At 44.1% G+C, this 18,113-nt stretch overlaps 1 protein-coding gene across 3 annotated transcripts in view; it reads right to left on the reverse strand.

The window, feature by feature from the left end:
• Nucleotides 1-4,632: 4,632 nt before the first annotated feature.
• Nucleotides 4,633-18,113, reverse strand: part of SCAPER (S-phase cyclin A associated protein in the ER) — a 98,620-nt gene continuing 85,139 nt past the window's right edge. Inside the window, exons 29-34 of one of the 3 annotated variants that reach the window (XR_011601030.1) lie at nt 17,505-17,654; nt 8,517-8,708; nt 6,523-6,574; nt 5,915-6,193; nt 5,064-5,116; nt 4,633-4,822 (exon numbers count right to left, since the gene is read on the reverse strand). Coding sequence is in view for 1 of the 3 variants with exons in the window: in XM_070953498.1 (XP_070809599.1) it covers nt 6,087-6,193; nt 6,523-6,574; nt 8,517-8,708; nt 17,505-17,654 (501 nt within the window). In the remaining 2 variants the exon portion in view is untranslated. Of the gene's footprint in view, nt 4,823-4,933; nt 6,194-6,522; nt 6,575-8,516; nt 8,709-17,504; nt 17,655-18,113 lie in introns of those variants that run through there. The other 2 variants (XR_011601029.1, XM_070953498.1) reach the window with 2 other exon arrangements.

Consider the following 18,113-nt stretch of genomic DNA (forward strand, 5'->3'; position numbering starts at 1 on the left):
TCACTCAACTTCAATTTGCAGTATTTCATTATTTTTTCTAGCCGTTATTATTATTATTATTGTTTGGTCTTGCCGCTCTTGGGATTCCCATCCAAAATTATTTCAGCTCTGAACCCATTTGGCATCTTGAAATCAGCCAGGTTTTGAGCTGCTGCGTAACTAAGAAGTCAAATATAATGTCCACACACAGGAAGGATTCATTCATTGGAGTTCATTCATTATACGTTCATTTTGAGGACATTTGTTTTCATGAATTCAAAGCCGGTGTAGAGATTTCTCGTGGTTTCACTTCATTTCTGAAAGGCGGCTCTGTCCCACTTGGTCATTCCCTCAAAAAAAAAAACAAAATATGTACAATTCTATATCAAGAAGGGTTCCATAAAATAGAGAGTCTGGATGTTGGGCAAGAAGAATTTACAAGACTTCATCGATTTTTCTTCAGGGATGCAAGGATAGCCAAAATTCCAGCAAAAAGTTCCTGTTTCAAGGGCTGGGATTTGATCTTGCTGTGAGAAGACCGGCGTTCTCTCTGCTCTATGGATGAACAGAGTGAGAAAAATATCTCGTCATTCTTGTATGTTCAAGTACTAATGCTCTCTTTCAGTTTTGATGTTTGTCCGAAAAAGGGCAGATTTCCTGCAAAAAAACAACACAGTAGCATGTAGTGTGACTACGATAACGTCTCTCTGCCATGGTCAACCCCAATTTGTGAGCCTGAATCGTGTACCTGCTTATCTGTTACCAATTGTTCATGCATTGGCCAATCAGGTTAGGAGGCCAACATGTTTGTTCATTGCCATTTATTCATTTATTTGCAGATCAAATGCCCGGACTCTTGAATCATAGTTTCATTGAGGTGAGGGAATGCTTTAGTCACTCGTGCATTTTTAAACTTCTGCTTTCGGACTTTTGTCATCTTTTCCAAGTCTGTCTGTCCTTTCTTCCTTCCTCCCTCTCTCCTGTCTCCCTCCTTCCTTCCTTCCTTCCTTCCTTCCTTCCTTCCTTCCTTCCTTCCTTCCTTCCTTCCTTCCTCCAGGCATCTGACTGTCGGGTGTCCTTGTTTGACACTTGTAACCTCTCAGATAGCTAAAACAAGGCTCCCCCCCCCAAGAACTACTTCAGGCAGATCAGTCCCAACTTTCTCTTCTCCCTTATGGACCTGGGATTTCCTCGTGGTGCCCTTTCCCAAGCTAGTAGACTCTTCAGGGCTTCAGATGGTTAGTTTCTTGCCAGCAGCCTGGAAATGGTGAGCCCTCCTGGGCCACTTCCCTTCCCCACCAGACAAGGTTTAAAGTTCAGCAGGGGTGCAGAAACCCCCCCCCCGTTTAAACACATTTAAAAGAGGCAGAGTTTTTGGGAATTGGATGAAGGGCACTGCAGCATCCACCCTGGTTGGGGGTGTCTGTTTGCAGACAGAGAAGCGTTGTTGGGGGGGGGGAAAGACCCCAAAAGGTAAGCACTCCTGTCCAGGACCCTCCCTCGGTGAAATTCACGTGCATTCCGACAACCATGCAAAGCAGCTTTTTGTCTTGGGGTGGGGGCGGCAGGACGGATGGATTTCATCAGCTCATCGCCCCCCCCCCCTAATCACCTCGCACGGAGTCGGCGGAGCAAATTGCTCTCAATTAGTAGCTGAAGTGAACCCAACTGCCCTCCCCCCGGGGGATCTGGTTTCACGGGAGATGTTTAAGCCGGAGGCAAAACTGATGGCGAGAACAATGCAGATATTGATGGCTCTCTAGGGATGCCTTTGCAGGATGGCGACCCCCTCTCTCCTCCCCCGCCCCCCCCCCGGGGCAGGTGTGGCGATCTGCGGCCCCCTCCCCAGCTTTGCCTCCCCCAAACCCCCAATCCCAAGAGAGACCCGCGCGCGTTTCTAGGCTGCCACCCGAAGAAGCGCCTTCTCCTCCTGTTCCCGGGCAAGGGGGGTCTCCGGATAGACTGGGTCTGACTGGGGGGGGGGGGTCCAGAGAGCCAGAGGACGCCCACGCCCCCCTTCCTTTCCCCTTGTAGCCGGGAGTTCCGCAGGAGAAAGGAGCATTGGCGCCGGCCGGGAGCAAAGGCAGCGCAAGCCGGGCGGGCGGAGCGCAATCCCCGGGGAGCGCGATCCTTGATTAATTCGCCCGTCTAGACAGCAGCGGCGGCGGCTTATCGGCTCTGGCATCGCCTCTCCAAGCCAGACCGCGGTGGGGGAAGACGGGGGGGGGTCCCTCTCCCACCCACCCACCCCCCGGATCCGGGGATTGACCTGACTCCCCACCGGAGGAGAGGAGGAAGAGAAGGCGCTTTCCCGCAGCCTCAACCTCGCCAGGGGTCTCCGGGTGATCTGGGAGGGTGTTGGAATGGGGGGGGGGGGTCCCCAGACAGGAATAGCCCCGGAGTCTCAGGACCCCCCCCCCTCCTCCACTCTCCAGGGGCACAATGCCCGCGAGGCTGAGTCTGGGGGCTCCCAGGCAAAACGGGGACCGAATTCTCCAAGCCTCTTTTTCTGGGCAAAAAAGCCCCCCCCCCAAAGTCTCGCTTGCCAGGTAGAAGCAAGCAAAGGAGAGAGCTGGGATAAGGCTGCTGCTGCTCCTTTGCCCACCCGGGGTGTAGCAGGTCGTGTGAAGGCGCTCTTTGGATTGAAGGATGGGGAAGGAGGAAGTGGGCAAATCTGTGGGGGGAAAAAAAATGGGGAGGGGATCATTTAGGGATTGGGAGCTACCCAGCAGAAAAGGTGCCAGCAGGGAATTTTATCTCAAGGTAACAAGAGTTGGAGTGAATGACTCCCAAAGGAGCAGCCGTCCCATTTTGTGTCCTACAAGGCCATCCTTGCTTTCTGAGGAGCAGGAGAGCAACCTGTAGAGGACTTTCATGAGGTAGACCTTGCAGAAGGACCTCCTGGAGAAACATCTCCTTGGCTTTGGTTCCCGACGGTGAAGGATGGGACACCTGCACCGCAACACTACTTCTAGACAATCTCTTCCAGCCTGATGCTTCCAGATGTTTGGTCTTCAACACCTTTCACCCCTAGCTATCATGGTTATTATAGGAACTCATGTCCAACACTTGAGGAGGGAGCAGGCTGGAAAGGAGGGCTTGTAGGAGATCTATCAGGAGGAGGAAAATCCACGTTTATTTGTCCAAGAGAGTCTTCTGGATAAACATTAGGTGTTTCAATTAGGCTCTTTCAATTTCATGACTCCATTTTTGGCAGGTATTTCTATCCTTCACAAATGTCAACCAGAAGAAATGTTCATGGGAAGAAGCAGATGTACCGAAGACGCACGCAGAGGCCATCTGCAGAATTCACAATGGCAGAAAAGAGTCTATATCTGAATATGTCATGGTGAGGAATAAGATAATTCAGGAGTAAGGAGACCTGCGACACAATCTCTTAATCCTTGGAAATACTTCCTGAGGGGCGTATTTATTTATTCGGCTGAGATCCTGTTTTTTTGTCTAAGAGCTCAAGGTGGCATTCATATTTTTTCCCCTATAAGAACAGGAAATGCTGAGGGTGGGATGAAAAAAAAAAGGGGTATATGTGTCTTACTGGTGGGAGTCCCCTGCTTTAACCCTGAAAGCAATTCAGAATTTGTGCTTTGAACCTCGCATAGATATATTACATTTGGGCTGTTCATGATAGCAAGTCTTCCAATATCTCAGGGGCTGTCCCAAAGAAGAGGGAGTCAAGCTATTCTCCAAAGCACCTGAGGGCAGGACAAGAAGCAATGGGTGGAAACCAATCAAGGAGAGAAGCAACTTAGAACTAAGGAGAAATTTCCTGACAATTATAACAGTTAATCAGTGGAACAATAACTTGCCTCCAGAAGCTGTGAGTGCTCCAACACTGGAGGTTTTTAAGAAGAGGTTGGAGAGCCATTTGTCTGAAATGATATAGGGTCTCCTGCTTGAGTGAGGGGTTGGACTAGAACAGGGGTCACCAACCTTTTGGACCTCAGGGGCCACTAAATTCATAATTTTAAATCCTGCAGACCACTAATATGATCTGCCTAATAAATGGCTGGGTGAGCGTGGGAAGGTGGTCATGTGATTGGGTGGGCGTGGCCAGCTTGATGTCACTCACATCGAGGGGTGCCTCGCTGGCCCCTACTCATCCCTCCTCTCCCAGCCACTCCTCACCTGCCCGCCCGGGCTCCTTAGGCCCCAACAGGAAACAGTTGTTGGAGCTATGCAGCCACCATGAGAAAGAGTTGGCCAAACAGCTGGCTCAGTTCAAATTGGATTTGACCAAGGAGGCTCAACAGAAGCACCACACTGAGGACTAGGAGCATAGGCTTTCCAACCTGCGGGAGTGCAAGGCCAGGTACCGGCGCCTGGAGGCTTAGCAGGCTGAGATGGTCAGCCAGTTCCAGGCCATGACGCAGTCCCACTGCAACAAGGTCCTCTGGCTCTTTGCCACCAGTGGCGCTTCTCTCCAGCCTTTGCCCAAAGCCCCATACCAGGAGGCTGAAACAGACCCCAAGTCAGAATTTCTGCCCCCCTCCGACCCACACAAAAAGATCCCAAAGGGGGAGACTCTCTGCAGCAACACAAACGTTCATTGCACGTATCTGTCCCAGGGGCCGTAATTTGAGGACTCCTGATTTAGTGCAGTATTAAAAATGCAAATAATTTTTCTATGGACCACCAAAATTTTCTCACAGACCCACCGGTGGGTGACCGCTGGACTAGAAGACCTCCAAGGTCCCTTCCAACTCTCTTATTCTGTTTCTTTAAGCTTCTGCATGAACTTGCAACCTCAAGAAAGTTTAAAAGATGTTCTGTTTCTGTTTGTTAAAGCAGCAATATCTCCTAGAGGGCTTGGAGGCTCAATCATCTGAAAAATGAAACAGAATCATGGCTATAACTTTCAACGCTGGCTTCCTAGAATCACGATAAATGATGATAATACAAATAACCGTCCAACCTCAAGTGTTCCAATATTTCTTTTAATGAACTTAGTGAAAATCACCACTTTACAGAGACTGAAAACGGCCATTATCAAAATGTCCGACATTTGCAACATGCCCACAAAATTTAAAGTAAACCGGAACCCGTGCCCCAAATAATATCCTCACCTGGGGGTTGGAATTCCCGTAGCTTATTATCTACATCGAGAACGTTGTGCTTCCTAAAAAAAACCCAAAAACGTTAGAAGCTCGGATACCAAAAGTTGTACAAAAAACCCCCAAACTGTAGACAATCCAACAACATAAATTGCTTTAAGACAAGGTCCTAAGACAAGAACAGGAGTCTGGGGAATTTTTTTTTCTGAAATGAAAGGAACTAAGGTAGAAACAATCATTGGTTGGCTTCTATTGAGAGCAGTGTGTGTGTGTGTGTGTGTTTTTTTTAATAAAAAAAAACTTGGCAACTTTAAGAGGTGTGGACTTCCACTCCCAGAATTCCCCAGCCGGCCGTGAATTGAAGTTAAACAACACTTAAAGTTGCCAAGTTGAAAAAAAAAACACACCGATTTAGAACATCGTTTTAGCAGCATTACGAATGCCAAATATTCTACTGTATAGAAAACACAGGACACAAAGGTCAGTGAGAAAGGAATCTTGCAGGATATGGTTAAAAAAAATAGTCCAGATGGGGCCCATGGACACAGATAGAAAAGAGGGCGGGGTTTCAATTATGCAGCCGTGGTTACCATTTTTGACTTTTTTGACCTCCTGCAGGAAAGCAGGTCTTTCTTCAATCTCATCACTTGGCTGGTATCTTCAACTACAACACCCATACCAGCTAGGGAACGCTGGGAGTTGTAATGCCAGCTGGAGAAGGCAGATGGCAGAAAGATAGGCGCTCACAATAAAATAAAATCGTTTGTTTTCCAAAACCATGAAACGAGATTTCAAAATATGTACAAGTCTTCCAACCGAAGTAGTGCAAATTATACCTTTTTAAAATATATATATATATATACCTCTCTCTATGTATATTTATCTACATTATATGCGTTGCCAAGATCGTAGAATCCTTCCAACGTCATCTTCAAGACAACCGAAATTGCTCAACAAGGGGAAAAAACAAAACAAAACAAAAACAAACCGTCTTCTTGGCAAAACCAAACGAAACCAAACAAACAATTCAATAAATTATCCTTTTTTCTCTTTCTTCAAGAAAAACTCCCGGGCGTCTTCCCAGGTCTGCCGAGGGAACCTGTCTGACAGCTCCAAATAATCTTGAGAACTGAAGAATGTTTCTGTCAAATGAAGAACACAGGATTTGCTTTAGAGTGATGTTGGGCTAATCCTTTGCTGGATTTGGGGTGGAGGTCTCACCCACCGCGCCGCCCCCCCCCTCCCCCGATTTACCTTCCCTTGGGATCTATTTCTTGCTTTTTAAAAGGAAGCTCAAGTTTTTTTTTTTTTTTTTTTAAAAGAAGCGTTTTTAGCTTTAGGTCAACTTTTCGCAGGTTTCAAAGATCCAGCAGGAACTTCCAGTTTTCCCCGCGAGCTGTCTCCTAAAATGCAACCGTGTGACTTTGGAACCCAAGACCACGGCTAATTTGTGTGCCTTGAGATCACTTACCCCTTTGTTGCGAAGGCTGGTTGTCTGTTTGGCCCGAGCCTTGTGTAGAATCCTACCGAAATAAAAGCCAGATATTGTACAATTTATTCTCCGAAACACAATACTGGCTGTATTTCCTAACGAGAGCCAAAAACCTACGCAAGACGACTCGGAAAATGCTTCATCCTTTAATACAACGCTTCCCTCCCTTTAAAGTTGTCAAAACAGCCATAGTTGTGATAGATTTTAGCAGGAGGAAAACTCTGAAGTACAAGCAAACTTGGCTTTTAATATAAAAACAAAAACAAAAAAATGGTTCCCCCCCCCCCCCATTTCTAAAAGAAAAGGATAATATGACAATTCTTCTTTTTATTTTATTTTTGGACGGGATCATTGTTATTTTCTATTTTTGTGCATTTGGATCGCATCCCTGGACATGCGACCTGACCGAGTTCTCTCTGCTTAGCCCAATTCCCCATATGGTAAACATTTATTTTCCAATCTAAGGGGTTAGATTCTCACATTGAATTTCCCTCCCCCCCACAATTGAAATAGGATGCTGGCCTCTCATTGTGTCTCCCCGCTAGAGCACGCAACTGGAAATCCAAGTATCTGTGTAAATCTGTTTTTCATTTTGCAAATATCTGGGAGAAGAAAACAAATTCGGCTTTTTTATGCGGCCTAATTGTTTGTTTATTTGTTTAATACTGTTTCATTAGATTTTTTTTTTTTTAAAAAAAGAAAGGAAAATCAGATTACTAAACAACAATTTCTAGAGGCCAAAGGAAGCTAAGTTGTTTTCAGGTTGCAGAACTGGATAGGTTTATGTGAACAAACATTTTAAAAAGATATTAACGTTAATTGATATTAAGCTGGATTTGACTGTGGCTAGATTGCTCCCGGTTTTGGATTATGTAACTATAATATTGATTGCTTTACCGGTTAAAACAATAGTTCATTTTTCATGTAAGCAATCAACGCTTTTGTTTTCTTATAACTTGTGGTAGCCAAAATCATTCACAGTTGCTAATTTATGCTTTCAAGAGAATTACAAAAAAAACCCTTCCTCTATAAAATTGCATTTTATCTGTTCTTCATTTAATGGATCTGATCTCTCGGTTTTATGATCTGAGGCCTTGTTTTTCATTATTTGCTTTTATCGCGGTATATTTTTATGTATTTATTTACAATTTCACTCTCGAGTATAAATATTGCCAAGCAACTCTTGCAGAAATTGCTTGAACTGCTTGAACTGGATGGGGAAAAAATGTTTCAATCTTTCAACAATTTTACAGATTTGCAACAGGTTAAGCACTACAAATTTGGAATGTGTCTGAAGGTTGATAGGAGCAATTAACTGTCTATGCATGGACATGTGCACATAAATAAACATTGCTTTGTGCAAGCTGGTTATTAAAGTAGACTACTGGCATGCCAAGAAAATGTGCATCCTTACATGCATAAAAAAGAACTATTGTTTATGTAAACCGGAGTTTCCGATCTAAACATTTAGCCTAGCCGATATTTACTGCCACTGGCAACAGGATCTAAAGTTCATATCTGTAATTAAAAAAAATAAACCCTCCAATCTATTTAAATATGTGACAACATTTACATTTTGGTATCAGTTGCATTATATTAAAACTAGATTTGTCTGCGGAATGGGATCATGGTATCTATTTCAGGAGCTTTCCTGTATTTTAGGAAGTATCAGCTGTTCAAACTTTTACAAGAATGGATGTTTTAAGCAAAAACATCAGCCAATAGTTAGAGCATTCTCCAAAATACTTAGCAAATAAAGAAGCCTTTTATTTGGGGAAAAATGGAAAACTTGTCCTTCCTTCCTTCCTTCCTTCCTTCCTTCCTTCCTTCCTTCCTTCCTTCCTTCCTTCCTTCCTCCCTCCCCTCCCTCCCTCCCTCCCTCCCTTCCGTCTTTTCCTCTTTCAAATTAAAAATTACTAGTTTCTTGTTTTTAAAGACAGAAATCTCTGTGTGATGACACAACCGACATTTACCTGAATGAAAGTGGCCAACAACACACAACTCATTTCTTGCTCCAGAATGATCTTGTTTTGTGGGTTATTGTAACAAGCGGCAATTAGTGTCGGAAAGAGGATTTTGATCAGCCGAGGGTCGCTGAAATATTGGAAAGGCAACTGGCACAACTTCTGCAGTACGGTGGGGTGGCGGCCGGACTGCACAATTACCTGAAAAATGCAAAGAGCCACCTTGTTAGAGTCAGCCATGCGGATAGATTTCCCCGCTCACCTGGAAAAGGAGTTAAAAACAAGTTACAAAGTCAAGAAGCGTTTGTATTAAACAACAATAAGAAACCACATTGTTTTATTTTAAGCATCCATCCAGGTACTTCTTCTTAAGTCTGGTACTTACAACATTACACAGTAAGAATCTTACAGAAAATACGAACTTTGTAATTCTTCAGTAATGACACAAAAAGGCAAAAAAAAAATTGGCAAAGATCTTAGGACATCTCTGCTCCTAATAATGTGTTTTTTGGGACAACCAGAAAAAAGTGAACCACCTAGAACGGGGGGAAAAAAAAAAGAATGTGTGTTGCATGTAGCTGGATTCTGAGCAACAGCTGAATAAGATCCTCCCATTAGATTTCTTTCGGGGGGGAAAAAAAATCTGGATTTTTATTAATGCCTTTGACGGGATTGTTTAGATAAATGGAGCTGCTGTCAAGCAGGCAAACTTTACAACAAAAGTTATGTTAAGCTCTTGCTGGTTTCTTCCGGAGAAATATTCTTCAGTTATTTAAATCCGCAAAATCTTGATAATAAAGAAATGTGGATGATATCAGTTTAGGGTCAGGGGACACTCAAGAAGATAATAGCCATAAAATTAATAATAATAATAATAATAATGAGGAGGATGATACTCAATGACAAAAGAACAGTTTGAGGAACAGTTGGAAACTCCTCCAATTTGAGGATGGTGGTAGCTTTTTCTAAGGTTGCGATTCAGAAAAAACAATAGCTGCGTGTTTTACAAGTATATGGGGCAGGACCAAGGTGCTCTCCAAATTAAAACCAGAAGGTCAAAAAGGAAAAGAGAGAGAGAGGGAGAGAAAGAGAAAGAAATGGTTAAGAGGCCAGAGGAACATAAATTACAGGGATTTACAAGTTTCAAAGAACTTTTAACAATTCACTAAGAACACATTCTCGGTTCATAATGCAGTTCAGGTCAAGCACGGGATTGACAACGCAATAGTTCACATTTTTTAGTTCAATAGCGAAAATGAAATTGAAAACCTTCCAGTGAATACAAAGAGGGACCCCTTAAGTCTTCTAAATCCAAATGGAATTTTAAAGACACCGGCCGTGGGAGGGTCTGCCCTCCGTGCCAGGCGTTGTGGCTTTGAATGACACCCTTCCCCCCAAAATAATAATAATAAAAAGCAGGATTGCAATTAAAAGTCCTAATAGTCTTGAAGCGACATTTTAATTAATACGGCCAGTTTTATTCGACGTGGTTCGTTGTTGCTGAGGTGTGCATTCCTTATTTTCATGAAAAAAAAAAAGTACACAAAAGTTGTGGTTTTTTTTTTTTAAAAAAAGCATTTCTTATACAGGTTTTTCAAGGGTAAAAATTACCCCCAACAAAAGTTCAAAACAAGCTACCTAAGGTGACCGTACACCTTGCAACGTTCACAAATTTTAATTCTGAAAACCCAACCTTTTGCTTCTTTTCCAGGGTCTTCCAAAAAATAAAGGCGCATAACAAGGAAAATTCGTATTTCTATTTTATCCTTTACAAAGTCACATCTAACCTTGGGATAGAGAAGATTATCATTAACTGAGGGATACGCAGCTACGTGGATTTCTCTAAGTGTGCAATAATTGTTCTTTCTCTGACTCAAGGAAGTAGAATTTAAAATAGCCACTTGAAAATGCTTTTTTTAATTAATGGACTTGGTTTTTTTTTTTTAATTCGAAGATCGCAAATCTGTCAATTTTATAACAAGCAAACAAGCAAAGCAAAAGAGAGCAAGGATGCTTCCTTGCCACATGGCTGGGAGTGGGTGAAAAATAAGATTTGTTCTAGAAACTGTTGCTTGTTGCTCCTTATTTTGGGGGGAAGGAAAAATTGTTGAAAAACACTGCCTAGCTAGCCTCACAATTGCAGGTGAAATATGTCCAACATTTCTTGAAATAAAAATAAGGCCACATGTTGGGTTCCCATAGAATCCTTTCGGAATCCCGAGAGGATCACTGGAAGAACTTTTCCAAATGGGTGGAAACTCATCAAGGAGAGAAGCAACCTGGAACTAAGGAGAAATTTCCTGACAGTGAGAACAATTCATCAGTGGAACAACTTGCCACCAGAAGTTGTGGATGCTCCAACACTGGAAGTTTTTAAGAAGATGTTGGATAACCATTTGTCTGAAGTGGTGTGGGGTTTCCTGCCTAAGCAGGGGGTTGGACTAGAAGACCTCCAAGGTCCCTTCCAACTCCGTTGTTCTATATTATATTCTAAATCTTGCATGCTAAGAAGCAGCGGAGAACAATTTGGAAAATGGCTGTTCCGAGAGGCATTTTGGTTTTTTGCTAGTTAAACCAGCTGACTTCAGAGGGGTCAGATGTGGACTCAACAGGCTTGATCTTCGGTTTATATTTCATTTCTTAACAAATGTAATATAATATATAAGAAGCTTATAAGGCCGCTTGAAAAAGTCTACCACCAAATGGAAAAGTCAACGAAAAGGCCAAATTCAATTCCTTCATGGTAGATGCAGAATTTTTTTTTTGGGGGGGGGGGGGAAGTCCTATTTTATGCTTTATATATTCCTGAATGAAAAGCAGGCTCTCTGGTTGACTCCTCTACCTGTTTTTAAGAATATGGAAGTTTTATTTCCAAGTTTCTCACCTGGTTGGCTGAACAACCTGCGGAGACTTGGTGGAGCTGATCTACGCATTCTCTTGTCCTTCCTTGAACACAGGGCTGGTGTGAGAGTTGTGCTCGGATTGCGGGGCTTCTGGTTCGTGGCTTACATGCCCTTTCAGTGCCAGGCCCAGGGGTTAAGAGAGTGCAACGTTAAGTTGGCACTTCGGAGAGATACGTTCAAGCTCCTGCTTGTTGGTTATCTCCAAAATCACGCTAGCTCGTTCACCAAAGGTACAACAATGGAACCTTTGACAGCCAACATTTAAATATCGCAAGAGTAGGAAAAGTCATATGTGAAGAGGGTGGCTCCATCAAGGGCGAGGAAAAAAGGAGGGATGTCCAACAAGGCAACTCTTGTGAGGAACTCTGCCATGATCTGCTGCCACAGAAGACTGCTTCTTCTGGACCTCAGAAGGAGCCACCTTCTGGAAGAGGAACCTTATCCACAAGTTTTGATTGATCGGCCTTGATGGCACTTCCCATCTGTTGTTTTTATAGTATTTCTTCTCTGTTTTTACTTTTTACTTCTTTCTTAGAACAGGAGTCTCCAACCTTGTCAACTTTAAGACTTGTGGACTTCAACTCCCAGAATTCCTCAAGTAAAATTTTACAAGTAAAGTAAACTAAAGTAAAGTGAAATAAAGGTAAAAGTAAAGTAAAGTAAAGTAAAGTAAAGTAAAGTAAAGTAAAGTAAAGTAAAGTAAAGTAAAGTAAAGTAAAGTAAAGTAAAGTAAAGGTAAAGTAAAATAAAAGTAAAGTAAAAATAAAGTAAAAAAGTAAAGTAAAATAGCAATAGCACTTAGACTTATATACTGCTTCACACTATACCCTCTCTAATTGGTTAATAAAATAAAATAAAATATAAAGTAATAAATAAAATAATAAGTGAAAATAAAATAAAATAATAATAAAATAAAATAAAATAATAGCAATAGCACTTAGACTTATATACCACTTCACAGAGCTTTAGAACCCTCTCTAAGGGGTTAATAAAATAAAATATAAAATAATAAATAAAATAAAATAATAAATAAATAAAATGAAAATAAAAAGTAGAAACACGCTGCTTTACATCGGATTTGTGTTCTTTCCCGGGTCTGCCTCTCCACCCCCTCCCGCAGGGTCAACCGCCTTAGGAATGCTCAGGTTGAAACGTTCTAGGAGACCCCCAAAGGACCACACTCAAAATCTGATAAGGTGGGACGTGGGGTGATAACTTGCACGGACGGACCATTACAGGAGCCCATCCTTTCCAAGCAAAAGGAGCTGAGTTCTGAGAGTACCATAGGCCGGTTTTTAACCGTTTAAATGCTTTTAGGTGAGGTTATTTATAACTCCATAAAAGAGACTCTTCCTCCTCCTCCTCCTGTGTGTGTGGAGGAGCTCTGGAATGCACCTTCTCCGGCTCTCAAATTAGATCTGCATTATTTCTTTGCTACTCTATAAACAAATCCGGGGCTGTAACCGTTTAATCAGAAGGATATGTCATCTCGGGAGGGGTCAAACTCTTTACCCATCTGGTTCTTCCAGGTTTAACATTAGAAAGGTTTTATGTTTTTTGGGGGGGTGGGGGGGGAATGTTAAAGAAAGGTAGAGCTTTTATTTTTTTCTAGGAATATTTACCATTCCTCTCCCCTCCCTTATAATAGGGGTGGACGTGAAGTCGGCTGGATTTTTTAAGGCTAACTCTTTCCCTTAAAGAGTCTAAGAGTGTGGGAAGATGTTGAGACTTTCCTATTTCATCAAGCTGGCCTGACCTAAGTCTTTCCCCTTTTTAAATGGAAATTTTAAATTTGGTTTTAAATTATTGGGGTTTTAAATTTGTTCAGCCAAATTATTTAATTCGTTTTAGTTTATTTTAAATTTTGTATCTATATGTTTTATTCTATGGCTGTTCACCACCCTGAATCCTTCGGGAGTAGGGCGGTATACAAATTCAATTAAATAAATAAATAAATAAATAAATAAATAAATAAATAAATAAATAAATAAATAAATAAATAAATAAATAAATAAATAAATAAATAAATAAATAAATAAATAAATAAAATGAAAATTTAAAAGCTAAAAAAGGAATATAGAACAGACAGAGTTGGAAGGGACCTTGGAGGTCTTCTAGTCCAGCAGGACACCTTATGTCTCCTGCTTGACCTTATGAAGGGAAAGGAAAGGAAAGGAGGAAAGATGGAGGGAGGGAGGGAGGGAGGGAGGGAGGGAGGGAAGGAAGGAAGGAAGGAAGGAAGGAAGGAAGGAAGGAAGGGAAAGGAAAGGAAGGGAGGGAGGAAAGGAAATGGCAGAGGAGGGAAGGGGAGGGGAGGGAAAGGAAAGGAAAGGAAAGGAAGGAGGGAGGGAGGGAGGAAAGGAAATGGCAGAGGAGGGAAAGGGAGAGGAGGGAAAGGAAAGGAAAGGAAGGAGGGAGGGAGGGAGGAAAGGAAAGGGCAGGGGAGGGGAAGGGAGGGGAGGGAAGAAAAGGAAAGGAAAGGAAAAGGAAGGAAAAGAAAGGAAAGGAAGGTAGCAATAGAACTTAGACTTAGATACCGCTTCACAGTGCTTTCCAGCCCTCTCTAAGCGGTTTACAGAGTCAGCCTCTTGCCCCCAAGAATCTGGGTCCTCTTTTTACCCACCTCGGAAGGATGGAAGGCCATCGTTCCCACATCAGGTCTACCCTTAAATGATGTCGACCGATCTACTTCTCGCATGTTTACGACAGATGCATTTGCGCAAAACAAAAACCGGATCGAATGTATATCCTGGCGTAAACTTTCGTGGACCGCCTCCACGGTTGACGCTCGCCCCCCCCCCGTCCCAACCTCTCAAGGGTAGCTGGCCCAGGGAATGTCAAAACGACAAAACGGTGACACCTTTTTCAACCGTTGCCTAGATTGTCATCTTAATCCAATTAAAAAAGGATAAACAAGCCTACATTGGAAACAGATAAACAAGCTTTAAGCCAAAGGATGTATGACTAACAGATGTAAGGACATCTAGAGCGGGAGGGGGGAGCGAGGGGGGGGTGTCGATGGGTGGGTGGGTGGAAGACATGGGAAGAAGGGAAGAGACACAAAAGGCTCACTCCCCTTGGCTGTGTCCATAGAGGTTCCTTCCCTGCATAGATTATTCTACAGATTATTCGTTCTGCGTTGAATGGGCCGATGCCACGGAAGAGATTCAGGCGAATTATTTTTTTTGGGGGGGGGCATCGGTGTAGGTGGTGTCATATGGTGGCGAACCAACAGAAGCTCTTCAGCTCTGCAGGGGCTGCAAAACATCAGACACGCTTTCTCAGTACCCGAAGGGATTCCCTAAGGCAAGTAAGATTGTGATACAAGGGAGTATTTGCGGTTCAGGGTTGAACGGGGCTCTCTGAGCTGGGTTGTTTTCTTGCAAACATTTCGTGACCCAACTAGGTAACATCATCAGCGCTAGAGGGGTGAGGAGGAGGAGGAGGTGGAAGTGGAGGAGGAGGAGAATTGTGGGGTCCTTGGGGCTTTCTGGGCTTGGTTGTTTCTTTGAAGACATTTCATTACCCGACTAAGTAACATCATCAGTGGTAGTAGGGAGAGGGGTTTGTGGGGTGGAGGAAGAGAGGGAGGAGGAGGAGGAGAATGGTGGGGTCCTTGGGGCTCTCTGAGCTGGGTTGTTTTCTTGCAAACATTTCGTGACTCAACTAGGTAACATCATCAGCGCTAGAGGGGTTTACAGGAGGAGGAGGAGGAGGAGAATGGGAGGGGGGAGGAGGAGGAGGAGGAGGAGATGGGACTGTGATGTCCTTGGTGCTTTTTCTGAGCTTGGTGGTTTTCTTGCAGACATTTCATGACCTAACTAGGTAACATCATCAGTGCTAGACGGGTTTGCAGGGGAGAGGAGGAGGGGGAGGAAGAGGAGGAGATGGACCGTGTGGTCCTTGGTGCTCTCTGAGCCTGGTGGCTTCCTTGCAAACGTTTCACGACCTGACTATGGAACATCATCACCCTCACCATCACCATCCTCAGAGAACTGATGATGTTACCTAGTCGGGTCACGAAACGTTTGCAAGAAAAACAACCCGGCTCAAAGAGCCTCAAGGACCCCACAGATAAACGGATCCCGCCTTTGCATTCTTGAGCATGCTCTTCTCCTTCCAATGGAGAAGTCTTGCTGAAACTGTGCCCCTAATCGTAGGGATGAGAACTCCCCTATTCTGCCTTCTTCAACTCAGGTACATCCAGGGGTGAAATGCTCCCGGTTCGGACCGGATCGACTGATCCGGTAGCAATGGCGGCGGGTGGTTCGGAGAACCGGTAGCAAAAATCCCTGCCCCCCCATTGCCCGGAACATATACATGGTGAAAAAAAAAAAAAAGAATCCTGCGAGTTAACAAGACGGATGGCATAAGGAACAAAGCTCTTACAGAATATAAGCAGTCCTGGTATCAGAGTTATAATTTGGGGTACTGGGAGACAAATGCCCGGTGCCGAACTTCTATGCCCCCTGCCTCTCACCCCCACACAGAAGTCACATTAGTTCCATTTGCATGGAGTGGCCAGATTAAAATGACTCCCTTGTTTAAAAAAAAAAAAATGAATATGCAAAGGTTTTTCTTTCTTTCTTTGCTCTTTTTAGAAACTCCCAGTGCGGCGATACGGAGGAAACAAACTCATTTGTCATTCATGTTAATTTAATTATCAGACCCCCCCCCATTCAACTGTCCAATATAAAATGCAAATGAGCTCAACAGTAGCCAGCCGCCAAAGTCTTTACTAATTAGATCAGAGAGCAAGAGAAGCCCACTCCTCCCCCAGAGCCTCGCAAGACGCAAGGAGCCTGTTAATTAAGGGCAATATTTTTAATTAAGAAACGGTCACTCTTTTGCGAAGCCCCCAATTGGCTTTGTCGTTGATAAGTGGGGCTGAAGGGTTTATTCTTGCTACCCAGGATTCCCTCCGGTGCCCATTGTGGGACCCGTTAAACCGACAGACGTAGAGTGAGTGATGAAATGTGCTAACAAATCGAGAGGGAGGGATAGGGTTAAGGTCCCTCCCCCACCCAGTTATGAGTTATGGAATAAAAGGAGACTTAGTCCGTGATGGCGAACCTATAGCATGCATGCCACAGGTGGCACGGAGAGCCATATCCTAGCTCAGCTCCAGCGTGATTCAGCATGAAATCAGTGCTCCTGGCCAGCTGATTTTCGGGCCTTCTGGGCCCACCAGAAGTTGGGAAATGAGCCGTTTCCGGCCTCCGGAGGGCCTCTGGGGGGTGGGGAAGGCCATTTTCGCCCTCCCCAGGTTCCTAGAAAGGCTCTGGGGAGGGCGAAAAAACGGGCCTACTGGGCCCACTGTTCCATCGCGTGCCAAAAGAGTGGGGAGCGTGGGGAGGGTTGCATGCACATGTGCGGGAGGGGGACAGGGCACATTGAATTATGGGTATGCGCATGCACATGTGCAACCCCCTCCCCTGCACCCCGCCTGCTTTTGGCATGCCACGGCAAACAGGTTAGCCATCACTGGTCTAAGTGGTTTACAGAGTCGGCATACTGCCCTCCAACAATCTGGGTCCTCATTTTACCAACCTCGGAAGGATGGAGGGATGAGTCAACCTTGAGCCAGTCAGGATCGAACTGCTGGCAGTGGGCAGAGTTAGCCTGCAGTACTGCACTCTAACCACTGCCCCGTCACAGCTCTCTATTTCTCTCTATTTCTATATTTATAGAAACATAACCAATCTCTTTTTGATCAGAATGTGACCAATTTATCTGCTTTGGAGGCAAAAGCGGTAGAGATAGTCTTCAGCTTACAATCAGTTGCTTACTGGCCATTCAGAGTTATAATGGGGGGGGGGGACTCTCCTGGGAGCTGGGTCGTGGTTCTGACAGTTGTCCCCCCCCCATCCTCCCATGGTCATGGGACCAAACTTCCGATGCTCAGCAACCGAGTTGCATCTATAGTGCCCTGTGGTCACACAACCACATTTTCCAGTGGTTCTGTTGAAAACTGGGATTGACTACCAGTTTTCGGTAAAACTGCATGCTGGCTGGGGAATTCTGGGAGCTGAAGTCCACACATGTTCAAGGTGGGGAAACACTGGGCTGAAAACTTCTCAACGGGCCTCCGTACCTGGTTGTCTGGATGGTTGACGGTGAAGTAGCCCACGCAGACAATGACTTCGTGAAGCAGCACTTCGCAGGTGTGATGGGAGCAGTGCCATAGCAAGGAGCTGATGATGTGCCGGAATGCCAGGGAGAGGCCTTCGGCGCCAACCACCGACTGGAAGAAAGAAGTACAGAAATGTTAAGATGCCTCTTCTACAAACATCCAACGGAATCCGAAGGTGGATGTGAAGTTTTTGGTTTTTTTAAAAAAAAATAGGTTGAGTCTATTTGATGCCTACTCTCTATTTGGGGGGTGGGGGATTTCCACCTTATGTGCTCTAGAAAAGGTGGGAAATTTGGGAGGATCTTGACAATAGCAAGAGGACTTGGTATCTCAGGTGGCATTGGATTCTCAAATTAAGAATCCATAAAATTAAGACAGAGAAGAGAATCCTGTCAAGTCCAAGTCCAGTCCAGTCCAGTCAAACCAAGTCAAGTCAAGTCAAGTCAAGTCAAGTCAAGTCAAGTCAAGTCAAGTCAAGTCAAGTCGTCAAGTCAAGCCAAACCAAGTCAAGTCCACATCTTTATTATGGTTGTAGACCAGCACAGACTCCTTTCAATATACATATTCTCC

Source organism: Pituophis catenifer, unplaced genomic scaffold (assembly GCF_029215685.1).
Source record: "Pituophis catenifer annectens isolate HBS135680 unplaced genomic scaffold, rPitCat1.0.hap2 SCAF_14, whole genome shotgun sequence".
In the NCBI taxonomy this organism is placed as follows: Eukaryota; Metazoa; Chordata; class Lepidosauria; order Squamata; family Colubridae; genus Pituophis; species Pituophis catenifer.